The 27,535-nt window shown below is 45.9% G+C and overlaps 1 protein-coding gene and 1 non-coding gene across 2 annotated transcripts in view; both read right to left on the bottom strand.

Annotated features, from left to right (window-relative positions):
• Nucleotides 1–27,535, bottom strand: part of LOC119932053 (protein eva-1 homolog C-like) — a 196,881-nt gene that overhangs the window by 154,262 nt on the left and 15,084 nt on the right. Inside the window, exons 6-8 of the mRNA XM_038750869.1 lie at nucleotides 26,516–26,639; nucleotides 22,398–22,550; nucleotides 10,878–11,021 (exon numbers count right to left, since the gene is read on the bottom strand). Coding sequence (XP_038606797.1) covers nucleotides 10,878–11,021; nucleotides 22,398–22,550; nucleotides 26,516–26,639 — 421 coding nt within the window. The remainder of the gene's footprint in view (nucleotides 1–10,877; nucleotides 11,022–22,397; nucleotides 22,551–26,515; nucleotides 26,640–27,535) is intronic.
• LOC119932631 lies at nucleotides 14,670–14,807 on the bottom strand. The gene has a single exon (XR_005452376.1). It is a non-coding gene; the product is annotated as a small nucleolar RNA SNORA7 (small nucleolar RNA).

Raw genomic sequence — 27,535 nt, forward strand, 5'->3', positions numbered from 1 at the left:
CCTGGTATCCTAAGCTATATAATTCCTTCATCATCATCAATCGTATTTATTGAGCGCTTACTGTGTGCAGAGCACTGTACTAAGCGCTTGGGAAGTACAAGTTGGCAACATATAGAGACAGTCCCTACCCAACAGTGGGCTTACAGTCTAAAAGGGGGAGACAGAGAACATTAATTCCTTCAATAACTTATGAATTTATTTACACTCTCCTTGGCTCCCATGTTAATAATAATTATGGTATCTGTTGAGCACTTACCATGTGCCAGGCACTGTACTAAGCGCTGGGGTGGATATGAGCGAATTGGGTTGGGCACAGTATCTGTCCCTCATGGGGCTCACAGTCTCCATTTAATAATTTTGACAACTCTAGTTGCAAATAGTTTTATGTTTGTCTCTTCTGTTAGAGTGGAAGCTCCTTCTGGGCAGGGAATGGCTCACTTTTTTAGTCTGTACTTAATAATAACTATGGTATTTGTTAAGCGCTTACTATGTGCCAAGCACTGTTCTAAGCGCTGGGGCAGTTACAAGGTAATCAGGTTGTCCCCTGTGCGGCTCACAGTTTTAATCCCCATTTTACAGATGAGGTAACAGGCACAGAGAAGTGAAGTAGCTTGCCCAAGGTCACAGAGCAGACAAGTGGCAGGGCTGGGATTAGAACCCAGGTCCTCTCGGCCCAGCCCGGGTTCTTTCCACTAAGCCACGCTGCTTCTCTACTTCAAAAGAGTCCAGTAAAGTGCACTACACAAAGAGGGCACACAATAAAGCAGTATAGCCCAGTAGATAGAGCACAAATCTGGGAGTCAGAAGGACCCAGATCTAATCCCACTTCCACCACTTATCTGCTGTGTGACCCTGGGCAAGTCACTTAACTTCTCTGTGCCTCAGTCACCTCATCTGTAAAATGGGGATTGAGACTGTGAGCCCCTTGTGGGACAGGGACTGTGTCCAACCCAATTTGCCTGTATCCATCCCAGCCCTTAGTACAGGGCCTGGCACATAGCAAGGCTTTGACAAAAACCACAATTATTATTATTACCCGGTGTTACTCTTAGTACAGCAACTCACCAAATCGTCCCTCTGATCACACATTCCAGATCCCACAGCCTTGGCCTGAAACATGCCCCGTTCTCCGACTCTTTGCCACCGCCAGCTAATGATAACTATAAACAACCTCTCTGTTTTCTGCACATTTAGTGCTAGGGTAATAGAAGGGAGCCATCCCATACTACTAGAAGTAATTAGGGTATTTGTTAAGCGCTCACTATGTGCCAAACACTGTTCTAAGAGCTGAGGTGGATACAAATAATAATAATAATGGCATTTATTAAGTGCTTACTATGGGCAAAGCACTGTTCTAAGCGCTGGGGAGGTTACAAGGTGATCAGGTTGTCCCTCGTGGGGCTCACAGCCTTAATCCCCATTTCACAGATGAGGTAACTGAGGCCCAGAGAAGTTAAAGTGACTTGCCCAAAGTCACACAGCTGACAATTGGCAGAGCCGGGATTTGAACCCATGAGCTCTGACTCCAAAGCCCGGGCTCTTTCCACTGAGCCACGCTGCTACCCTCAAATTAATCAGGTTGGACAGTAACCAAAGCACCCTCATTAATCCGCATGCTCTTGTCCCCACTTAGCCCTTTGGAAACCACAAAAAAAACACAGAGGTCTACATCCGGACAAGTTATTTTAACAGAATGAGACTGTTTGCTACCCAAATCCCTGGAGGCAATCCGGCCAGCTTGGAAACGCTGAGGTTGTGCCCCGAAGGGAATGAACAGTTCCCCCTGTGACAGTCTTGGTCCCAGCCAACACATAAATCTCTGCTGAGATTAGCAGGGGGAAGAGGAGGAATGCTTACTCCCTACAGGGCTTAATCCCTTTAACTGTCATGCTGTCCGCAGGAATTAGTGTTCAACGTTCAGCAGAGCGTGGTAAATAAAAATCTCCAATATGCATTAGCCACATGAGCAACAGCATCCTTTTACCACCTTTTTCAAAAAAAAAAAGGATTTAAAATTTGTTAACTTTTATCCATGCATGCTCAAATTAAAGATGGAGACACAGAGGAACATTGAGTCCAGTTCTCCTGTGTTTTAGTTCTGCAAGATTGCCCAAGGCAAAGCTATTACCCATTCATGGAAATGCTCATGTCCCAACCCTTTTTCTTCCCCCCAGACCCAGGCAACTGATCAAAATCTGGACAAATCCTTGCTCCCTGCTCTTGGTTCGGAACAAGAGCCAGCCTTTCCATGGTTTAATGGACAGAGTACGGGGCTGGAAGTCAGAAGGACCTGGGTTCTAATCCCGGCTCCGCCACATGTCTGCTGTGTGACCTCAGGCAAGTTACTTAACTTTCCTGGGCTTCAGTTACCGCATCTGTAAAACAGCGATAAGACTGTGAGCCCCATGTGGGACAGGGATTGTGTCCAACCCGATTAACTTGTATCTGCCCCAGTGCTTGGCACATAGTAAGTGCTTAACAAGGACCATAATTATTATTATTATTCCCTTATTGGCTAAATTCCTTGTGGGCAGGAAATGTGTCTACCAACTCTGTACTCTCCCAAGCTAGTGCTCTGTACTCAAAATAAATACCACTGATTGATTGATTACTTCAATTATTCCCCCTGGGCACGTACATGCAACTCGTCTAATGGACTCAGATGGGCAGGTTGACACCATTTGGGAAAAGCCAACTGAGAAGAGGGTGGAGGACACAATCCAAGGAGGCTGCTGAGAAAGATTACTGCTTTTTCCCCAGTTCTTCTTCTGTTTCTCTACATAGTTCCTTCTGGAGGTCTTTCTTCCCATCCCTTAACGGGACAGTTACTGAGAAGTTGGCCGCACCCAGCACGAGTTTCTGATCATTGATAATAGTAATGATGATGATGATGATATTTGTTAAGCTCTTACTATGTGCCAAGCACTGTTCTAAGTGATGGAATAGATCCAAGAAAATCAGGTTGGACACTAATAATAGCAATGATGATGATATTTGTTAAGCTCTTACTATGTGTCAAGCACTGTTCTAAGTGATGGAATAGATCCGAGAAAATCAGGTTGGACACAGTCCCTGTTCCCCATGGGGCTCACAGTCTTAACCTTCATTTTACAGATGAGGTCACTGAGGCACAGAGAAGTGAAGTGATTTGCCCAAGGTCACACAGTACATAAGTTGAGAGGCAGCGCGGCTCAGGGGAAAGAGCATGGGCTTTGGAGTCAGAGGTTCCAAGCACTGGGGGGATACAAGGTGATCAGGTTGTCCCACTTGGGGCTCACAGTCTTCATCCAAATTTTACAGACGAGGTAACTGAGGCCCAGAGAAGTGACTTGCCCAAAGTCACGTAGCTGACAAATGGTGGAGCCGGGATTTGAACTCCTGACTTCTGACTCCAAAGCGCGTGCTCTTTCTCCTGAGCCACGCTGCTTCTCAAATATAGAATTAAAGCTAAATGCACATCATTAACAAAATAAATAGTCAATATGTACAAGTAAAATAGAGAAATAAATCTGCAGGTGCTGTGGGGAGGGGAAGGTGGTAGGGTGGGGAGGATGGGGAGGGGGAGAGGAAAAAGGGGGCTTGGTTTGGGAAGGCCTCTTGGAGGAGGTGAGCTCTCAGTAGGAGAGTAGGCTGGTTCCGCCCCACGAGTCTGGGGGATAATAGTGATGGTATTTGTTAATGTGCCAAGCGCTGTTCTAAGCATTGGATGAAGTCACCAATCTCATCCCCTGGGCCTTCAGGACCTGGCACATCATAAGCACCTAAATACCACAACTCCACGCCTTCATTCACTGTCACCACATGGCTATGTGATGATACTCTTCTCACTAAGTCCTCTGGCATTCGTCTGAACCTAAGTCAGAGAGGTTGGAATGATTTCACATGGAGCAACCCCCACTGCTTCACAGGTCTGGAGAATAATAATAATGACGGTATTTATTAAGTACTTACCATGCGCCAATCAATCAATTGTATTTATTGAGCGCTTACTGTGTGCAGAGCACTGTACTAAGCGCTTGGGAAGTCCAAGTTGGCAACATATAGAGACAGTCCCTACCCAACAGTGGGTTCACAGTCTAAAAGGGGGAGATAGAGAAGAAAACCAAACATATTAACAAAATTAAATAGAATAGATATGTACAAGTGAAATAAATGGAGTAACAATAAATAGAGTAATAAATAAATAGAGTAATAATAGAGTAATATAAATAAATACAGTAATAATAATAATGCACCAGGCAATGTATTTAGTGCTGGGGTGGATACAAGCAAATCGGGTCGGACGCAGTCCCTGCCCCAGGTGGGGCTCCCAGTCTCAATTCCCATCTTGTCAGCTGTGTGACTGTGGGCAAGTCACTTAACTTCTCCGGGCCTCAGTTACCTCATCTGGAAAATGGGGATGAAGACTGTGAGCCCCCCATGGGACAACCTGATCACCTTGTAACCTCCCCAACGCTTAGAACGGTGCTTTGCACATAGTAAGTGCTTAATAAATGCCATTATTATTATTACCATTATTTTATAGATGAGGTAACTAAGGCCCAGAGAAGTGAAATGACTTGACCAAGATCACACAGCAGACAAGTGGCAGAGCCGGGATTAGAACCCATGACTTTCTGACCCCCAGGCCCAGGCTCCATCCATTAGGTCACGTTGCTTCACCATCACTCCACCTCCTTCAAATCTCTCCTCTAAACACCCCTTCTAGAGAGCCCTCCCTGAACAGCTGTGTCCTTTCCCAAAGATAATAATAATAATAATAATGATGGCATTTATTAAGCACTTACTATGTGCAAAGCACTGTTCTAAGCGCGGGGTGGGGGGTTACAAGGTGATCAGGTTGTCCCACAGGGGCTCACAGTCTTAATCCCCATTTTCCAGATGAGGCAACTGAGGCCCAGAGAAGTTAAGTGACTTGTCCAAAGTCACACAGCTGACAATTGGCGGAGCTGGGATTTGAATCCATGACCTCTGACTTCAAAGCCTGGGCTCTTTCCATTGAGCCACGCTGCTTCTCTGATGTCTGATTCAGTCACCTGATGTGATTCTGATGGGATCTCATTCATTTCATTCATTCAATCGTATTTATTGAGCGCTTACTGTGTGCAGAGCACTGTTCTAAGCGCCGGGGAGGTTACAAGGTGACCAGGTTGTCCCACGGGGGGCTCACAGTCTTCATCCCCATTTTACAGATGAGGTAACTGAGGCGCAGAGAAGTTAAGTGACTTGCCCAAAGTCACACAGCTGACAAGTGGTGGAGCCGGGATTTGAACCCATGGCCTCTGACTCCAAAGCCTGGGCTCTTTCCACTGAGCCACGCTGCTTCTCCACCTTGTACATACAAACTTGCTAATAGGCTTTTCATCACGGCTAAGTGACTGCACAGAGGAGTTTCATGCCACCTGCATCAGAATAACCTGATCCTTTAACACCATGCTGAGATAGTACCAGGGCCTCCTGAGTTTAGAGATATGAAAGCAAACTCCTCTAGAAAGGAAAAAAAAATGGGATTCGACAGCAGGTTGGATGAACCTTGGAATAATTAACGTTCCCTGAAACCTGCTTCAATCAACATTGCTTAAAAGCAGTGTGGCCTTGTGGAAAGGACATGGGCTTGGCAGTCAGAGTGTCAGGGTTCTTATTCTGGCTCTGCCACCTCCCTGCTGTGTTACCTTGGGCAAGTCATTTAACTTATCTGTGCCTCAGTTTCCTCAACTGTAAAATGGAGATTCAATCCCTATTCTCCCTCCTACTTAGACTGCGAGCCCCATGTGGGACAGGGACTGTGTCCAACCTGATTGATGCTTAGAATAGGGTTTGACATATACTAAGTGCTTATATACCCAAAGAAAAAAAAAAGGATGGGTGGAGGCTTTTTCTCATTCAATAAAAGACATAAATGAGGATAATGACATGAGGCAGAGGGGACGGGATGGTCCTTTATAAATTTCCTTCTTTATAAATCTCCTTCTTTCCAGCCCATGGATTAGTACATCTCTTTTGGAGTCAATCACAATTTATTGTGCACTTACTGTGTGCAGAGCACTGTATTAAGTGCTTGGGACATGATCCCTGCCGTGAAGGAATTTACAAAGTCTCTTTAATTTATTATTAATTATCAAGAAAATCAGTGTGGCTCAGTGGAAAGAGCCCGGGCTTTGGAGACAGAGGTCATGGGTTCAAATCCCGGCTCCGCCAATTGTCAGCTGTGTGACTTTGGGCAAGTCACAACTTCTCTGTGCCTCAGTTACCTCATCTGTCAAATGGGGATTAAGACTGTGAGCCCCATGTGGGACAACCTGATCGCCTTGTAACCTCCCCAGCGCTTAGTACAGTGCTTTGCACATGGTAAGTGCTTAATAAATGCCATTGTTATTATTACTATTGAGGGTAGTCTTGTCTTATGGTCCATGGACACATCTCTTTCCAGAACGCCTCACTCTCCATCTGCAATCATTCTGGTGGTGTATTTAAAGCATTTTCTTGGTAAAAATACGCAAGTGGTTTATCACTGCCTCCTTCCGTTCAATAAACTTGAGTCTCTGCCCTCGACCCTCTCCCATGCTGCCCAACACAGGAGAGTTTTGACTTGTAGCAGATTGCCTTCCACTCGCTAGCCACGGCCCAAGCTAAGCATGGAATGGGTAGGCCTCTGCTCGACTCTCCCTCCTGTAGCTGAGACCGAGCGCTTAGTACAGTGTTCTGTACACAGTAAGCGCTCAATAAATACGATTGATTGATTGAGACCGGAGAATCCTGGAAACTGTCCGGGTGCAATCCTGAGAGGAGATTGAGGGTAATAGTTCCACGTATTTTCTCTGAATCTACAAAGTTAAATACTAGAACAACCATCTTCATTCCAAATTAATTCATTCAATCGTATTTATTGAGTGCTTACTGTGTGCGAAGAACTGTGGACTGAAGGTCTTTATCCAAGGAACTGAGGCCATAAAACAAGCCCCTCAGAAATCACACCTTGTCCAGAAGAACCTTCCAATTAATCCTAATCTCCCCAGGTTATATCCCCGCAATGGCCACTTCAACACTGTGTCACCTAAGCACTGTGTGACTTTGGGCAAGTCACTTAACTTCTCTGTGCCTCAGTTACCTCATCTGTCAAATGGGGATTAAGACTCCTTTAGCATTTCAATCCATTAATCAACGGTATTTATTGAGTGCTTATATTGTGCAGAGCACTGTACTGTTTGGGAACGTCCAATAAACAGAGTTGGTAGACATATTCCCTAACGATGACGTGTCCACAGAGTGCCCACTCTATTATTTCATCACCAACTGATGTACTTACCTCCTTTTTCTTCGTCCTATCTGGAATTTCTTTTAGTGTGTCTCTTCCACTAGGCTGCAGACTCCTTGAAGGTAATGATCATGCTTTCTCCCACCCATTTAGTTCTATGCTCTGCACACAGCAGGGGCTCCATAAATATAGACAACTGACCCTCACAAACCTAACTGGTCAAAAGTCCGGTTGCTCTGATTAAAGTTCAAGCAAAGAAAAATACACTGGACAAGGGGGCTTGGGGGAGGGCTGGCAAGGAAGGTGACGGGATGAGTTTGGGGTTCAGGAAAGACGCTGGAAACAGCAGGATTTGGGATGGGAGAAGGTACACCTTTTTTTTAATGACTGTCTCCCCTAGTAGACTGTTAGCTCCTTGAGAACAGGAGGTGTATCTACCAACTCTACTGTCCCAAGCTCTTAGTACAATGCTCTGCCCACAGTAAAGTGAGCAGTCAATAAATATCATTTTTATCAAATGAAGGGACGGAGTAGGGAATGCCTTACCAGCAGCGACTGGCCACAGCAATGGGGTAAAAATAATAAAAATGGTGGTATTTGTTAAGCGCTTACTATGTGCCAGGCACTGTACTAAGTGCTGGGGTGGAGACAAGCAAATCGGGTTGGACACAGTCCCAGTCTCCCATGAGGCTCACGGTCTCAATCCTTATTTTACAGACGAGGGACCTGAGGCCCAGAGAAGTGAAATGACTTGTCCAAGGCCACACAGCAGACAAGTGGCAGAGCTGGGATTAGAACCCATGACCTTCTGACTCCCAGTCCCGTGCGCTTATCCACGACACCATGACTGTCCATACCTGGAAGGAAGTCATCAAACAGCCAAGGGCACATTTCTGGATTCCCCGTGAGGTGCCTGCACTGTAGTTTTTAGTGCGTACCTCGGGGATTTTTACAGACTTACTCAGGGGATAAACTGGACTGAAGAAGAATTAAGAAAGTACGCTTTATCCAAATTGAGATTAATCTTACAAAAACCAATTACGTTTTTCCCGAGTCTTTATTATTTCCATTTGTGCTGTCGTGACTTGCCCAAGAACACTGCCAATGGGGCTGGATTTTTTGGTGGTGAGGCCAGAATAACTTTTATTGGCTCAGCATGAAGAAAGTTCTTACATTGGACAGGGGTGGAACGCTATGTAGTCGGTGTGTGTGACATATTCTATTCACTTGACGGGAGGAATTTTACCCTACCCCGAAGACCCCTCTGCAAAAGTATTTTCCGGAAACCAAGAGACCATATGCATTCCTGATTCTGCATGTTACAGCCACTCAAAGAAGCATATATCCTGGGCGCATTCAAGTATCTGTCAGAACAGTGGCTGGGCCCCATTTACTGACAGTTCCTTGTGTCACCAACATGTCACACTGGGCTTTCAACATTGTGTTCCTTATTTTGAATCATCTGGGAAGATTTCATTGGCAGCCAAGCATTACTTCTAAAAGAACAACAGTAGTTTCTGCTCCACTTGTGCACTAGAAGAAAACGGCGGTTCCATTTTTGGAGGCTGATCAGAAACCTCGGGCTGGTCAGAGAAGCGATACTGGCCTAATGAAAAGAGCACTGACTTGAGAGTCGGAGGATCTGGGTTCTAATTCTGGCTCTGTCACCTGCTGTGGCTGTGTGGCTTTGGGAAAATCACTCAACTTATCTGTGCCTCAGGTTCCTCACCTGTAAATCGGGAACTTAGTGTCTGTAGTCCCTGCTACTCTGAACCTCAGGTGGAGTAGGGACTGAGTCCAGCTTTTTTTTATGGTCTTTGATAAGCGCTTACTATGTCTTAAGTGCTGGGGTAGATATAAGCTAATCAGGTTGGACACAGTCCATGTCCTACATGGGGGCTCACAGTCTTCATCCCCATTTTGCAGATGAGGTAACTGAGGCCCAGAGGAGTTCAATGACTTGTCCAAGTTCTCACAGCAGACAAGTGGAGGAGCCAAGATTAGAACCCAGATCCTTCTGACTCGCAGCCCGTGCTCTTCCAACCTGATTATCTTGTATCAACCCCAGCACTTGACAGTGCTTGGAACATAGTAAGTGCTTAACAAATACCAAATCAACCAACCAATCAATGGCATTTATTGCACAATTACTGTATGCAGACCATGTACTAAGCTCTTGGGAGAGGATAATACAACAGAGTTGGTAGGTACGATCGCTACATAAAGGAACATACAGCACGAAAGGGGAGACAGACATTACAATAAATTACAATAAGGAAAATGAGAGATTATGAGGATATGGACAAGAGTGCTGCAGGTGGGGTGAATAAGAACTGCTTAAGGGGTAAATACTACTACTCCTCCAGGGTGTAGTAGGCACTGTTGCATGGATAATCTCCTTGAAGCGTCATATTCATCTCACACCTCCCCTCCCCTCAGCTCCCTCCAAATTGGCTTCTATTCCCATAATCCCTCCACATCAAGCGAAAATGAATCACCATCAGCTTCACGGCTGCTCACCGACTTATCCCCTTTTACACATGAGCCCTCTTTACCAGCTCCTCTCCAGTTTGCCCTTTTCACTCCTCCCAAGCCCACCTTCTAGCTGCACCTCCCTCAATTCTCCCGCCTCCGCCCGCGCTCTTCCATCGCCCTGGACTCCGGCAGCCCAAATCTTTCCCCGCCTTTAAAGCCCGACTAAAATCCTACCTCCAACAACAACAAAAAATATATAGCTATTTCAGACATATACGTGTATGTAGATATCATTCAGTTCCATGTCCCCACACAAAGAACGACAGGAACTGGAGAGAAGGAAGGTGCTGGTAAGTAAGACCACCAAACCTCAAGAGCTTCCTCTACCAGATGCAGCCTAGCCAACCACTTCATCCTAACAATCCCAAACATGCTCTCGCGGCAAGCTCTCCACACACTGCTCAGTGATGCAAATCCTCGGTCCCTCACACCATTCCCCTCAACATACACGCTCTATAGGTTTGTTCATTTTCTGCCTCCGACCCAGAGATTCTGGGGGCTGTCTTTTTCCTTCACACGCAGACGGGCATCCAACCAAATGCCCAGCTCACGCTTCTTTGTTCACCTCAGTCCAGAGGCCAGTCAAATTCTGCCCTAGTCCCAAAGAGTGAACATCCAGACAAGGTTGGGCCTGAGGGGACTGTTAGAACCAGCCCAACCCTGGGATATTTTAGTCTAGAGACGCATTCATTCATACTTTTATTTCTTTCTGTATATTAATGCCCGTTTCCCCCTCTAGACCGTGAATGTGTTGTGGGCAGGGAACGTATCTGTTTGTTGTTGTATTGCACTCTCCCAAGAGCTTAGTACAGCGCTTTGCACACAGGAAGCGCTCATTAAATATGATCGAATGAATGAATCACTACCCCAGTGCTTAGAACAGTGCTTGGCACATAGTAAGCGCTTAACAAGTACCATCAGCATTATTATTATTAGGTGGGAGTAAAACAGCAGTCCCCTAAACACAGTCATAGAGCCTTCTCCTTTTTCTCCCTCCCAACCACCAGGTCAAGTCAAGAGGCCATCAGAATGATCCACCGACCCGCTGATTCCGATACCTCCGCCCGCGAGAGCGCTCTGGACTTACCGCACGTGTAGATCACGTTGAGGTGCTTGCGGATTCCCGGGTAACACGGGTCTCCGAACTCGTACGTGCTGGCGTACACACTGCAGCTTCTTCTCCCGTGGCAGCGTCGAGTCATGAGCTGGAGCGCGGACGTGGACTGGCACTCTGTGCCAGAGAGAGAGAGAGAGAGAGAACAGGCACAGATTCGGTCAGTTGTATGCAGAGCCCTGTACTAAGCGCTTGTGAGAAGCAGTGTGGCCTAGTGGATAGAGCATGGACCCGGGAATCAGGAGGATCTGGGTTCTAATCCCGGCCAGGAGATGTGGCTACCAGCTTGGTTTTATCGTACTCTCTCAAATGCTTGGCACAGTGCTCTTCACAGAGCAAGCACCTAATAAGATTGATTGTTGGAGAAGGTGGGACTTTAGGAGGGCTTTGGACATGTGGAGAGTTGTGAACTCTCTGATAGGGGTGGAGAGGGAGTTTGGGGGACAGAGAATCAGCGTGGCTCAGTGGCAAGAGCACGGGCTTTGGAGTCAGAGGTCACGGGTTCAAATCCCGGCTCCACCAACTGTCAGCTGTGTGACTGTGGGCAACTCACTTAACTTCTCTGAGCCTCAGTTCCTTCATCTGTAAAATGGGGATTGAGACTGCGAGCCCTCCCGTGAGACAACCTCATCACCTTGTAACCTTCCCAGCGCTTAGAATGGTGCTTTGCGCATAATAAGCGCTTAATAAATGCTATCATCATTATTATTATTAATAGTTTCAGTGAGGGCCTAGGAGAGCCAGCCACCAGCAAGAGGGACCAGGTATTGATTTCCCATTTTGCAGACGAGGAAACTAAGGCACTGGGAAGCTACATGAGAGGGCCAAACTCACAGATCAGACAGGTGGCGGAGTCAGGGTGAGAATCTAGGTTCTCTGACTCCCAGGCAAGACAAGTGGCAGAGCTGAGATTAGAACCCAGGTCCTTCAGATTCCCAGGCCTGTGCACTTTCTGTTGGCCATTCTGCTTCACTTGATGTTATCTTATCTCTCCTTAGTGTCCTCTCCCTCCTTGATGTTTTTTTTTTACTGTAAATCCACTGAGTGCCAGGGACCATGTATAATTCCCACCTATATAAGGCTTCTTAACACAATAAGCACTTAATGAAGACTATCATCACTACTTCCCAGACCCACCTCCAACTCAAACAGGGGCCAGTTTCTCTTAAACCCCTTGAAAGTGAAGGGGATTAAAAGGATCACCGTCCAGTTTAGCATCAAGCTGCTGTAATGCCCAGTTATCTGGTCTTGATAAAGTATCTGGAACACACTAAAGAGAAGGCTGGAGAGAACATTTTCGAGCCCTTGAAAATTGCAGGGATTTTTCTTCAAGGCACAGCACTCTGGAAATGGCACTTCATCGCTTTTAGATAGTATTGTTCGGCATTTATTAAGCACTTGCTATGCATTAAGCACTATGGGAGGGAAAAGATTAGGAGAAGCCCACTGCACATGGGATTCACAATTTATCTTTATACCATTTTACAGACGAGGAAACTGGAGGTCGGAGAGATTTAGGGTCTTGCTCAAGCCTGTGGAGGTGGGACTCCAATCTGGGTTTCCTAACTCCATTCCCATTCTCTTTCCTCTAGGCCGGACTGCGTCAAACAATTGTGCTGCTTTCAAGTCAGCCCCAAACTTACCCAAATGGTACAGTTACTTCAGAAGGAAAATCTGGAACTCCTGGAATACAGTCAAAGCACTGAACAGAACATGGCCTGGAGGATAGAGCACAGACCTAAGAGCCAGAAGGACCTGAGTCCTAATCTCAGCTCTACCAACTGCTTGCTGCATGACCTTGGGCAAGTCACCTCACTGCTCCATGCCTCAGTTTCCTCAACTGTAAAATGATAATATCTGTTCTCCCTCTTACTTAAACTGTGAGCCCTAAGGGGGACAGGGACTGTGACCGACCTGATCAATTTGTATCTACCTCAGTGTTTACAACAGTGCTTGACATGTAGCAAGCACTTAGATACCATAATAATTATTACTGAACAGATATACAAAACTTCCAATGTCAATAAGTTTTCTGATTCACCAGTGGAACCATTCCAAGAACACTGCTATTCTTGCATGGCCCGGCATGTTCTGTCCATTATGCTGCTTCAACCAATGGTATTCATTGAGCACTTACTGTGTGCAGATCACTGTACTAAGCACTTAGAAGTGCTTACTACAGTGCTTGGCACACAGTAAGGGCTTAACAATACAATTTTTACAATACAATTTTTAATACAATTTTTATTATTATTATCTACGAGTTGGGCTGCTTCTTTCCCCTCACATTGTAATGATTATATTCCTGTCCAGTCCACAGAGGGGAACCCCAGGGACATTTATTTTACTTGTACATATCTATTCTATTTATTTTATTTTGTTAATATGTTTTGTTTTGTTGTCTATCTCCCCCTTCTAGACTGTGAGCCCACTGTTGGGTAAGGACTGTCTCTATATGTTGCCAACTTGTACTTGTCAAAACAAAGTTGTCCCACGTGGGGCTCACGTTCTTAATCACCATTTTACAGATGAGGTAACAGGCTCAGAGAAGTTAAGTGACTTGCCCAAGCTCACACAGCAGACATGTGATGGAGCCAGGATTCGAACCCATGACCTCTGACTCCAAAGCCCGGGCTCTTTCCACTTAGCCACGCTGCTTCTCTTTGATGCCACAGAAGCTTTTTTTTTCCTTCTCAGTAATGGAAATTCGCTGCTACGTTTTTGCTGTTATCAATATTTTCCATGACACAAACTCCCCAAGAGTCAGAACTGCGGCTGCCCATGAAACACTTTGACATTTGCCTTGATTATAGTCAGCAACAGGCTCATTCTTTACACAGCACAGTTTGAGTCCATTTTAAGTCTTACTAACCTATTAGTAAAGACCAGTGCCTGCTTGATTACATTTAGCCACTCCACAGTTTATAGGCATTCATCTATTTGACCCATTATGACATAGTGTTCAACCAAAAATGCTCATTGCTAAAACTTCCCAAATGATTTTATATTTAGAAGACAACTTCCAGCATTTATTTTTAAAGAAAAAATAGGTACAATTGAGCGTGTGGTTTTATTATGCTTCTAGATCTCAACATAGATGGTTTTCCATACCTTAAACAATTCAAGGAAAGAAGTTTCCTTGAAGTTTTAGAAAGGCCATAATGAAAATGAATCCCAAATGTGAATGTAGACAAAATAAAGTAATTTGTAGTTATCAACTTTCACAGGATGTCTCCCGCTCCACTGGGAGCTAAGCACCCGTTTCTGAACAATGACCCAAACAATAGGGAAGCAGCATGGAAGCAATGTGGCCTGCTGGAAAGTGTGGCCTAGTGGAAAGAGCCTGGGCCTGCGAAGCAGGAGGCCTGGGTTTTAATTCTATTCAACCATTTGTCTGCTGTGTGATCTTGGGCAAATCACTTTCCTTCTCGGTGCTTCAGTTACCTCATCTGTAAAATGAGGATTAGGACAAGGAGCCCCATGTGGAAACTGAACTGTGTCCAACCTGAATAGCTTGTATCTACTCCGGTGCTTAGAACAGTCTTGTCTTATGCCATCAAGTCATTTCTGACCAATTGGGCCACCATGGACACAACTCTCCCAGAACATCCCACTCTCCATCTGCAATCGTTCTGGCCGTGTATCCATAGAGTTTTCTTGGTAAAAATATGAAAGTAGTTTACCAATGCTGCCTTCTGCGCAGTAAACTTGAGTCTACGCTCTTGACTCTCCCATGCCGCTGCAGCCCAGCATGGGTGAGTTTTGACGTGCAGCAGATTGCCTTCCACTCGTTAGCCACTGTCCAAGCTAAGAATGGAATGGATAGGCCTCTGCTTGACTCTCCCTCCTGTAGCCGAGACTGGTAGAGTACCAGAAATTCTCCAGGTGCAACCCTGAAAGGGGTCTTATAACAGTGCCTAGCACATAGTAAGCACTTAGCAAATACATTAAAAAAAAGACATTTCCCATTGGTTGACATGACCACATTCAGTACCAGCACCATTCCACTGACCAAACATGAGAGAGAGGATTCAGAATTAGCAGGCACTGTTTTCAGAGCTGGAGGCAAGAAATGGAGCTGCCATCTTGACTCCCGCCCATATCCCAGCAGGGGAAAATATTAAGAATACTTTGACGCTAAACAGGGCTTTAGATTTTCCAAAATGCTTCAAGTTTCTCATTTTGCCTCACAAAAGTCCTGGAAGGAGAGAAAGGCAGGTGTTATCCCCATTTTGCAGATGAGAAAACTGAGACCCACCATCACCCAACAGGCCAGGGAAAAGAGCCAGGATTTTTTTTAATGGAATTTGTTAAGCACATTATATGTGGCAGGCACTGTAATAAGCTATGGGGTAGATATAAGCTAATCGGGTTGGACATAGTCCATGTTGGCCATTGGGCTCACAGACCTGATCTCCATTTAACAGATGAGGCAAGAGAATTTAAGTGACTTGCCCAAGCAGGCAAGTGGCAGAGCCAGAATTGAAACCAGGGTCCTTCGAACTTCCAGGTCATGCTCTACCCACTGCTCCTCGTAGGATCCAAACCCAGGTCTGCCCTGCGCTTTTTGCACTAGACCACTCTTCTGAGGGTAGGACAGGGTGAGATTCTCTCAGGAGAAAAGCAACCTGGCTCACAGCCAAAGCCCCAGTTGGCAGAGAAATGGCAATGATGGAATTCCGTACTTAGAAAGGATTAAAATAGAAACCCTTTAATGGAGATAATAGATAACTGCATGCACAGGCTGCACAGTTCAAGATTAATTACCTCATCATCTTCCTCTTTAATCACTCTCCAACTCCACTTTCTGTTTATTATGATTCCAGATAATGGTGGAGACGACAAAAAGCATATGCAGGGCCACAGTGCTGCATGGGAGCCGACATTTCCCCTTCAGGGTTTAACCATCACGGGCTCGTACTTATTTATCATCAGCTGCCAGTCACAAAGAAGGCTTCGAGTCTGAGATGCATTTCCTCTCTAAATAAGCCCACAATACCAAGCTTTCCGAGCGCCTCCTTCAAAAAAAACCATCCGCTAGCCCAACTTTCTGGAAGGAAAATGATCAAACACCAGTGGTCCACGAAGCCCAGCTGGGTGGAGAGCGAAGGAACCGTTCCCAAACATCCCAACCCTTGGACGGGATTCATTTTGGTGACAGTTTGGAGTCTGCCTCTTAAGGGTTCAATCCCCCAGGGAGAGTGTGCCATCATATCGGCCTAAGACAACCTGATCTGTTAAGTGCTTACTAGGTGCCAGGCACTGTACTAAGTGCTGGGGTGGATACAAGCACATAATAATAATAATAATCATGGTATTTGTTAAGTGCTTACTATGTGCGAAGCACTGTTCTAAGTGCTGAGGGGGATACAAGGTGATCAGGTTGTCCCACGTAGAGCTCACAGTCTTAATCCCCATTTTACAGATAAGGTAACTGAGGCACAGAGAAGTTAAGTGACTTGCCCAAAGTCACACAGCTGACTAGCGGTGGAGCCGGGATTTCCAAGCCCATGATCTTTCCCCTAAGTCATGCTATGCATAGCACTGTACTAAGCGCTCGGGAGAGTACAATATAACAGAAACATTCCCTGCCCACAATGATCCATTCTAGAGTTGCCCTTCGTAGATTCTGTAACAGTAATGCGACATCGTATCTGCTTTAATGGAATGTTTAAATCATTCTATTAAATCAAATGTTCTGCTGTTTTCAAATCGTAACTCCATCCCTCCACCCCTGGCCCCTGCCAAAGACAGTCTGTGGCAAAAGGAACATGAATAATAATAAAACGGTCTTGGAACAGCATTAAGACCGCAGCAAATGCAGTCACACTCCTTTGGGCTCCTCTAAAAGTCAACTATCAATAAGCCACCAGCCTCCCTCCGCCGTCCCCCTCACCTCACCCCGGCTCTTTCCCATGACATTTCAATGCCCTTTCTTTTCACAGTTCTTCAGTCTACAGATGCAAGGCTTCACTGCGACCAGCCCACCTCCAGCAACTTTCCCAAACCCTTTCCTCTTGTTCCCAAACCTATAAACCTATTCACACGGCGCACAAATCAACCAGCAGAATGAAAAGGGCTGAAATATCCTAAATAATCCTTAGATATATGTACATTCTGAAAGAAGTCCTGATGTATATAGTCAGTCAATCCGGTCCTGCCCCCATACTGAACCACTTTAAAGGGGGAAGGGACAGGTTAAGCTCAGGATTGGGGAAATAAACCCAGCACCTGAGTTCCAGATTACCTTCCTGCCACCTTCCCCAGGTGGTCAAGGAACGTGTCTTCCAACTCTGTTCCACTGTACTCTCCCAAGCGCTTAACACAGTGTTCTGCACACAGTAAGCACTCGGTAAATACCACTGATTGATCTACATCATAGTCACGTACTGGATGCCTACTGAGCTAGGTGCTGGCACAGTTTCTACATGTATGAGACACAATCCCAGCCCTCAACAAGCTTAGAGTCTGTGGAGGACGGCAACCCACAGTTTACTGACAAAACAACAATTACTGGAGAGAAGCTGGGGATTATTTCTCCGTGAATCCACCACAAACAGGGCTGACTGAGAAGAAGGTTGGGTGACTCTAGTTTGGCCTTCCCTCCCCAACAGGGAAGTTAAATTTGACTGTCTTCCCATCAGCTTTACAGTTCCGTGAACCGAAGAGAAGCAGCGTGGCCCAGTGGACAAAACACTGATTTGGGAGTCAGAGGACCTGGGTTCTAATTCAGGTTCTACCACTTGCCTGAAGTGTGACCGTGGGCAAGTCGCTTAACTTCTCTGCGCCGCAGTTTCTTCAGCTGTAAATGGGGATTCAATATCTGTGAACTCTCCTACTTGGATTGTGAGCCACATGAGGGACGTAATTATCTTTCATCTACCTCTGTGCTTGGCAGATAGTAAGCACTTAACGAAAACCACAATCATTATAACCAGAAGCAGGGAGGGGAAAGGGACCTGTTAAGGACCCGGTTGAATCACAATCTAATTTCCTCCCCCTTCACTCTACTGAGATCACCCTTTCCAAGGTCAGTCACCAATGACTTTCTCCTTGCCAAATCTAATGGTCTCTTATCTTGTCTATGCTGTCGAGTCGTCACTGACCCATAGTGATGCCATGGACACATATCTCCCAGAACACCCCACCTCCACTGGCAATCATTCTGGTAATATATCCATAGCGTTTTCTTGGTAAAAATACAGAAGTGGCTTAGCACTGCCTCCTTCCTTGCAGTCAACTTAAGTTTCCACCCTCGACTCTGCCGTGCCGCTGCTGCCCAGCACGGGTGAGTTTTGACCTGTAGCAGATTGCCTTCCACTTGCTAACCACTGCCCAAGCTAGGAATGGAATGGATATGCCTCTACTTGACTCTCCCTCCTGTAGTCGAGACTGGTAGAGTAATAATAATAATAACGATGGCATTTATTAAACGCTTACTATGCGCAAAGCACTGTTCTAAGCACTGGGGAGGTTACAAGGTGACCAGGTTGTCCCACGGGGGGCTCACAGCCTTCATCCTCATTTTCCAGATGAGGTAACTGAGGCACAGAGAAGTGACTTGCCCAAAGTCACATAGCTGACAACTGGCGGAGCCGGGCTTTGAACCCATGACCTCTGACTCCAAAGCCCGTGCTTTTTCCACTGAGCCACGCCGCTTCTCTCATAATGGTGATGGCATTTATTAAGTGTTTACTATGTGCAAAGCCCTGTTCTAAGTGCTGGGGAGGTTGCAAGGTGATCAGGTTGTCCCACAGGGGGCTCACAGTCTTAATCTCCATTTTACAGATGAGGTCACAGAGAAGTTAAGTGAGTTGCCCAAAGTCACACAGCTGACAGTTGGCGGAGCTGGGATTTGAACCCCTGACCTCTGACTCCAAAGCCCAGGCTCTTTCCACTGAGACACGAAACTTTCCAGATGCGACCCTGAGAGAGGTAATGGTCTCTACGCAATCCTAATTCTCCTCTACCTGTTAGCCTGCTTTGACACTGTGGACCTCTCCCTCCTTCTGAAAATGCTATCTAATCAGTGTTTCATCAACACGGTTCTCCTCGGATTTTCCTCCCACCTCCCTGGTCCTTCTATCGGTCTCTTTCTCTGGCTCCTCATCCAGCCCTCACCCCCAAACTGTGGGTGCCCCTCAAGGCTCTACTTATATTCCCTCCCTTAGGGAGCTCATCCACTCTTATCCCCTCAGCAATAGGGATGACTCCTAGATCCACCTTGCCAGCCCCAACCTCTCTCCCCATCTGCAGTCTTGCACTTCTTCCTGTCTAAAAGCAGTGTGGCTCAGTGGGAAGAGCACGGGCTTTGGGGTCGGAGGTCACGGGCTCAAATCCCCGCTCCGCCAACTGTCAGCTGTGTGACTTTGGGCAACTCACTTAACTTCTCTGTGCCTCAGTTCCCTCATCTGGAAAATGGGGATTAAAACTGTGAGGCCTCCCGTGGGACAACCTGATGACCTTGTAACCTCCCCAGCGCTTAGAACAGTCCCTCTGCCCATCCGCCAAGGCCCTACTGAGAGCTCACCTCCTCCAGGAGGCCTTCCCAGACTGAGCCCCTTCCTTCCTCTCCCCCTTGCCCCCCCTCTCCATCCCCCCATCTTACTTCCTTCCCTTCCCCACAGCACCTGTATATACGTATATATGTTTGTACATATTTACTACTCTATTTATTTATGTATTTTACTTGTACATATCTATTCTATTTATTTTATTTTGTTAGTATGTTTGGTTTTGTTCTCCGTCTCCCCCTTTTAGACTGTGAGCCCACTGTTGGGTAAGAACTGTCTCTATATGTTGCCAACTTGGACTTCCCAAGCGCTTAGTACAGTGCTCTGCACACAGTAAGCGCTCAATACGATTGATTGATTGATTTGCAAATAGTAAGCGTTTAACAAATACCATCATTATTATTATTATTATTATTATTAAAAGGCATCGACCTCAAACCAGAACTCAAATAATTTAATCAATCAATCGTATTTATTATTATTTAATATAAATAATGTAAATAAATAAATAAATAATTATTTATTATTAATTTAAGGTACCAGCAGTCTGCTGAGAAACAAACTGAGCTCAACTTCCCTTCTAACTCTCCTCCGTCACCTAACCCATCCATCACCCGTTGCCGGCACCACAATCCTCCCTGTCACTGAAGCCCGTGACTGGGGCATCATCATTCTCTTTCCACTTATAGCACCATAGGAAGGAACCGTAAACCAAGGTGAGACTGAACGGGAAACGAGAGTCTTGGCGGTTAGAAAGCTAGAAATATCTTCCCACCTACAAAGTGACTCTCAAGCTCCAAAACTGCAGGAAGTCACTTTCTGTCTTCCCTTCACAGAGGGATACACCAGACCTCTTTCATTTGAAGACCATCTATCCCTGCTTCCAAGGAGAGAACTGCTCTCATCATCATCGTCAATCGTATTTATTGAGCGCTTACTATGTGCAGAGCACTGTACTAAGCGCTTGGGAAGTACAAATTGGCAACATATAGAGACAGTCCCTACCCAAAAGTGGGCTCACAGTCTAAAAGGGGGAGACAGAGAACAAAACCAACCATACTAACAAAATAAAATAAATAGGATAGATATGTACAAGTAAAATAAATAAATAAATAAATAGAGTGATAAATATGTATGTTTATTACTCTCCTACCTCTACTGCACCCTCCTAAGCGTTTAGTATAATGTCCCCTCTCGACTCTATGTTGCTTGTGGGCAGGGAATGTATATACCAATTCTGGCATATTGTACTCTTTCAAATGCTTATTATAGTGCTCTGCATGCAGTAAGCACACAGGAAATGTGATTGCTCTGAACAGTAATAATAATACTAATTGTAGTATTTGTTAAGCATTTTATGCCAGGCATTGTACTAAGTGCTGGGGTAGATACAAGCAAGTAGACACAGTCCCTGTCCCACATGGGGCTCACAGTCTTAATCCCCATTTTACAGATGAGGTAACTGAGGCACAGAGAAGTTAAGTGACTTACCCGAGGTTACACAGCAGGCAGTGGTGGAGTCGAGAACAGAACCCAAGTCCTCCAACTCCCAGACCCGTGCTCTTTCCGCTAGTAATAATAATGATGGTGTATGTTACGTGCTTACTTTGTGTGAGGCACTGTACTAAGCGTTGGCGTGGACACAAGCAAATTGAGTTGGACACAGTCCCTGTCCTATGGCAGGGGAGGGGGACTCACAGTCTCAATCTCCATTTTACAGGTGAGGTAACTGAGGCCCAGAGAAGTGAAGAGACTTGCCCAAGGTCACACAGCAGGCAAGTAGCGAAGCTGGGATTAGAACCCATGACCTTCTGACTCCCAGGCCCGTCAGTGCTTGGCACATAGTAATTACTTAAAAATACCATTATTATTATTATCCACTAATAATAATAATAATAATGGCATTTATTAAGCGCTTACTATGTGCAAAGCACTGTTCTAAGCGCTGAGCACTGTTCTAAGCTCTAGACCACATTGCTTCTGGTACTCAATCATTACTATTGATGTATATTGTTTCGGTCAATTTTTGGGAAGGGATTCACACGCTTTATATTACTTCCACTGCAAATTACAGTTGGCTTGGTATTCTTTTGCTTACCACTCTGTTTTCGTGAAACCAATTAAGAGCACGAGCCAGGGTTCTTCCATTCCGACCCCTGCACAGAGTGACTCCAGTGAGTCAACAAGCCAACTCAAAAACTGGCAAATGGACAGTTTCCCTACTGCTCCCTAACCCTCCTAGCTTGCTACCATCCTTGAACACACAGTGATTCTTTAATACTTGGTCTCATTCTTTATCTTTAAATAAAACATTTCACAAAAACGTTCAGTCCACTTTTCCCAAATCCTCAAGAACCTCCAGTTCCACATCCAACAGAAACTCCTCACCGCTGGCTTTAAAGCACCCAATCCCCTTGTCCTCTCCTACCTCACACCTCTCTACTCTCCTACTAAAACCAGCCCACCTATTTTGCTCTTCTAGGCCAATCTTCTCACTATACCTTGATCTTATCTATCTCACCCCCAACCCCTCAACCATGTCCTGCCTCTAGCTTGGGACGCCCTCCTTCCTCACATCCAACAGACGATTACTCTCCCTCCCTTCAAAGTCTTATTGAAGGCCCACCTCCTCCAAGATGTCTTCTCTAACTCAGCCCCCCTTTCCTTTTCTCCCACTCGCTTCTGCATCACCCTTACGGCCTGTACCCCCCCACCAGCCGAACAGCACTTACCTCCAGATCTGTAATTTATAGTAATGTCTGTCTCCCTTTCTAGCCTGTAAGCTCATTGTGGGTAGGATACACGTCTGTTTATTGTTGTGTTGTGCTCTCCCAAGTGCTCAGTACAGTGCTTTGCATATGGTAAGCTCTCACTAAATATGATCGAATGAATGAATAAATAAATACCATTAATTGATTGTACCGTTGCCCATGCAGAGTGAGACAGGGCTTTAAAAGACAGGGTTAGAGGCAGAACTTACCTATCGTGGGCATGGCCAGATTCTGATAGGGGCACTCCAGGCTACCTCCTTGGGTTCTGCCAAAGACAGCCGAGTAGATGGCGATCACCATGCTCCTCTTGCAACTCAATCTCAGCTTGTCATTTTCGCAGGCTACTTTACTCTTGTATTCATCTGGGAGCAAGCAGAACCGTTCAACATTCAGTTCCTTGAGTGCAGATCCAAAAGAACCACCCTAGGTCGGCGGGGAACAGGACTCCCACCCTCTAGTAGCTTTTAAGAGATGAGGGGGGATGAGTTGGGCAAACAGAAAAAATATCACCAAAAACATGTACAAATACATAAAAGAGTTGCAAGGGAAACCACAGTTACAAAACTTAGCTGGGAAGGGAGGAAAGGGTAATGCCTCGGACTGGGAAACTATAGGATTGAGGGGGTTAATGAGGGAGGGCTTTGTGGATGGGGTCACGCTCAAGCTTTGAGTTCAAAACCAAAATGGTAAAAGGACACCAAAATGGGGATTAAGCCTGTGAGCTCTATTTGGGACTGGGACTGTGTCCAATCTGATTATCTTGCATCTACCCCAGGGCCTAGTATAGTGCTTGGCACATAGTAGGCACTTAAACTCCATTAAAAAAGGAGCTGCTGGTTGAATTTAATAAGGAGGTTTTTTATGGTATTTGTTGAGATGGGAGAGAGTCAAGGGCAGAGACTCAAGCTTACTGAGAGGAAGGAGGCAATGGTAAATCACTTCCTTATTTTTTACCAGAAAAACTCTATGGATACTCTCCCACACTGAGTACAGATGGAAGTGGGGCTTTCGGGGACAGATGTGTCCATGGCTTCGCTATGGGTCGGAGGAAACTTGACAGCATATGATAAATTTGTTAATCATATTTGTTATATCATAAATTTGTTCATAAATTTATATGTTATAAAATATATGATATATATTATATCATAAATTTGTTAAGTGCTTGCTATGTACCAGGCACTGTACTAAGCACTGAGGTACACTCAGTCCTTCTAGACTGTTTAAGCTCACTGTGGGAAGAGAACGTGAATACCAACTCTTACATTTTCTTCTTCCAAGTGCTTACTACAGTACACCGCCCACAGTAAGTGCTCAATAAATACCGCCAATTATTGATACAAGCTAATCAGGTTGGACACAGTCCATATCTCCCTCTTAATCCCCATTTTGCAGGTGAAGTAGCTGAGGCCCAGAGAAATTAAGTGACTTGCCCAACATCACCCAGCAGGCAAGTGGCAGAAGAATCCGTGAAGGGAGCATGGCGTGATGGATAGAGCACGAATCCGGGAGTCAAAAAAGGACATGGGTTCTAAATCCCAGCTCTACCACTTGTCTGTTGTGTGACCCTGGGCAACTCACTTCATTTCTCTGTGCCTCAGTGACCTCATCCATAAAATAGGGATTAAACTGTGAGCCCCACGTGGGCCAGGGACTGAGTCCAACCTGATTAGCTTGTATCTACCCCAGTGCTTGACACATGGTAAGTGCTTACCTAATACCATCGTAATCATTATTATTAGTAGTATTATAAATAATAAAAATTTGACGGGCCTGGGGGACGATGCCGCGGCATGGAATTTGAAGCACTAAGGTTGCTTTCAAAACTCCTCACCCGGAGAAAGGTAACAAGTCTTACTACTGGCCCTAACCAGAGAGCCTGCCGGAAAGTCACCTGAAATTGTGACAACCTGCACAAGGACTTTGAATGACAGCCTACAAAACCCACCCTCGCTCAGGTCTAACACTCCGAATCTGTTGCAACAAGCCGGCCGGTCATTTCTGGGAGACAAACCCGTTGGCTTCTCTAAAAATCACCCCCATGGCTGGGCCCCGTCTAATTGGAGGTGGGGGGCCCCTCTTCCCCGATTATCTGTCATGTTCATTCATTAGAAACGCCTGTCTGTTTGGATTCTGCTTTGAAAATGTTGGCCGTGTCGCAGATTAACTGCTACAGTTCATTTTCCCCAGAGGAATCAGGTACACAAAGTTGAACTGGGGCGGTCAGAAAAATAAAGACCACGTTCATCCGGGTGATGACAAAAGGAACTCCTCTTCCGTGCATCCATTTGGGGAGGGGCATGAGCCACTAACACATTCGCCATGGTGGGAAGAAGGGGGTTGGGAACTGCAGGCTTGTTTTAATAATAATAATGATGGTATTTGTTAAGCACTTACTATGTGCAATGCACTGTTCTAAGCGCTGGGGTGATACAAGGTGATCAGGCTGCCCCACGTGGGGCTCACAGTCTTAATCCCCACTTTACAGATGAGGGAACTGAGGCCCAGAGAAGTTAAGGGAGTTGCCCAAAGTCACACAGCTGACAATTGGCAGAGCCAGGATCTGAACCCATGACCTCTGACTCCAAAGCCTGTGCTCTTTCCACTGAGCCACGCTTTTAATTACACTTATTTTTCCAATTAATCAATGGTGCTTATATAGCACTTAATGCGTGCAGAGCACTATACTAAACCTTGGGAGGGTACAGTGTGCGTCTCCCCCTTCTAGACTGTGAGCCCGTTGTTGGGTAGGGACCGTCTCCATATGTTGCCGACTTGTACTTCCCAAGAGCTTGGTATAGTGCTCTGCATACAGTAAGTGCTCAACAGCATAGAAGTAGCGTGGTTCAGTGGAAAGAGCCCGGGCTTGGGAGCCAGAGGTCATGGGTTCTAATCCCGGCTCTGCCACTTGTCAGCTGTGTGACTTTGGGCAAGTCACTTCACTTCTCTGGGCTTCAGTTACCTCATCTGTAAAATGGGGATTAAGACTGTGAGCCCAATGTGGGGCAACCTGATTACCTTGTATCCTCCCCAGTGCTTAGAACAGTGCTTGGCACATAGTAAGTGCTTAACAAATGCCATCATTATTTCACCTGTCTACATGTTTTGTTTTGTTTGTCTGTCTCCCCCTTCTAGACTGTGAGCCCGCTGTTGGGTAGGGACCGTCTCTATATGTTGCCAACTTGTACTTCCCAAGCGCTTGGTACAGTGCTCTGCACACAGTGAGAGCTCAATAAATACGACTGAATGAATAAAGCAATACGTAAAGCCAAAACTCCTTACCATTGGCTTTAAGGCACTCAATCAGCTCGCCCTCCTACCTCGCTTGGCTGATTTCCTACTATACTCTAGTATGCACACTTCACTCCTCGAATGCCACCCAACTCACGGTACCTCAGTTTCCTCTGTTTTACTGCCAATGCTTTGTCCATGTCCTCCCTCTGGCCCAGAACCACTCTTCAGACTTTTAAAGCCTTATAAGAATCACCTCTCCTGCAAGAGGCCTTCCCTGACTAAACCCTCACTTCCCCCTCTCCCTTCTGCAATGCCCTCTCACTTGTATCTGTACCCTCTAAGCACTTATTCTCCCCCACCCTCAGCCCCACAGTACTTATGCACATATCTGAAAATTTATTTTAATGTCTACCTCCCTCTCTAGTCTGTAAGCTCCTTGTGGGCAGGGAACGCGTCTACCAACTCTGTTGTCTTGTACTTAGTACGGTGCTCCACACACGGTAAGTGCCCAATAAATGTCACTGACTCTGCCAACACTTCAGGGAGCAAAATATATAAGAGAAATGCCTTTTTGTTTGTTTGTTTTATACTACTTGTTAAGTGCTGGGGTAGGTACAAATTAATTAGGATGGACACAGTCCCTGTCCCGCATGGGGATTCACAGTCTGAAGCTGAGGTAGAACAGATACTGAATCCCCATTTTACAGCTGAGGAAGCTGAAGCCCAGAGAAGTTAAGCGACATGCCCAGGGTCTCACAGTATGCCACTGACAGAGCAATTCGCAGAAACGAGGTCCTCCAAAGCCACGCTCTTTCCAGTAGGCCATGCTGCTTCTCTAACCTGCCTGATGCACCTGATGGCTGAGACCCCTCCAGCAGCCCTGGAAGGCTATTTATTAAATCAGTAGTCAACGGGTAAGACCTTCCATGGAAGGTACTTATTGCCACCTGCATTCCGCAGGAGGACTTGGAAATGAACGTAAACCACGTTCACTAGATGGAAATGGGTTAAGGGCGACGTCAGAGAGGTGTTTGGGGGACAGAAGCCAGGGTCGCCTGGCTCTCCAGAACGAGTGGAGAGAGGCGGTACTTACTGGGTCTGCACTTGTACCAGACGACGAGATACTTGCTGGTTCTGGGGCAGGGGTCCGCCCCAAACCGGCGGCTGTTGACGAGAAACTGGCAGGTCCTCCGGTCCTGGCACTCGTCCAACATCTTCTGCGGAGGTACGAGCCGGCACACACGCACGCCCCCAAAGAAATCAGGAAAAAGACAAATAAATTAGTAATAACAACGCATAACTGAAGTATTTGTTAAGAAGGGTTTACTACATCCCAGGCACTGTACTAAGCGCTGGGTAGAAACAAGGTAATCGTGTTGGACACAGTCCCTGTCCCGCACGGGGCTCACAATCTTCATCCTCATTTTACAGATGAGGTAACTGAGGCACAGAGAAGTGAAGTGGCTTGCTCAAGGTCACACAGCTGACAAGTGGCAGAGCCGGAATTAGAACCCGTGACTTTCTGACATCCAAGTCCATGCTCTGTCCACTACCTCATTCTGCTCCTCACTAGGCCAAGATATTTATTTAATCATTCATTCGTTTTTATTGAGCACTTACTGTGTGCAAAGCACTGGACTAAGCGCTTGAAAAGGACATGATATTCACCCCACCCTAAGCTTCACAGCATTTATGTACATATCTGTAATTTACTGTAATGTCTTTCACCCTCTCTGGACTGTAAGTTCCTTGTGGGAAGGAAACATCTACCAGTTATACGGTACTCTCCCGAGTGCTTAGTACGTTTCTCTGCCCATAGTAAGCGCTCCATAAATATCACTGACTGATGTCGTTCAAGGACTTAGCTTGAGGGCTGTGTAAATCTGCAAGATTTGTTTAGGGCACTGGTGTTTGAGTTCAAATGCTTTACTTTCTAAGGCTCCCTGCATTTCAAACTAAGTCTGACCTAGCCATTCATTCATTCATTCAATCATATTTACTGAGCACTTACTGTGTGCAGAACACTGTACTAAGCGCTTGGGAAGTACAAGTTGGCAACATATAGAGATGGTCCCTACCCAACAGTGGGCTCACAGTCACAGAGTCTCCATTT

Source organism: Tachyglossus aculeatus, chromosome 9, assembly GCF_015852505.1.
Source record: "Tachyglossus aculeatus isolate mTacAcu1 chromosome 9, mTacAcu1.pri, whole genome shotgun sequence".
NCBI classification, from domain to species: domain Eukaryota; kingdom Metazoa; phylum Chordata; class Mammalia; order Monotremata; family Tachyglossidae; genus Tachyglossus; species Tachyglossus aculeatus.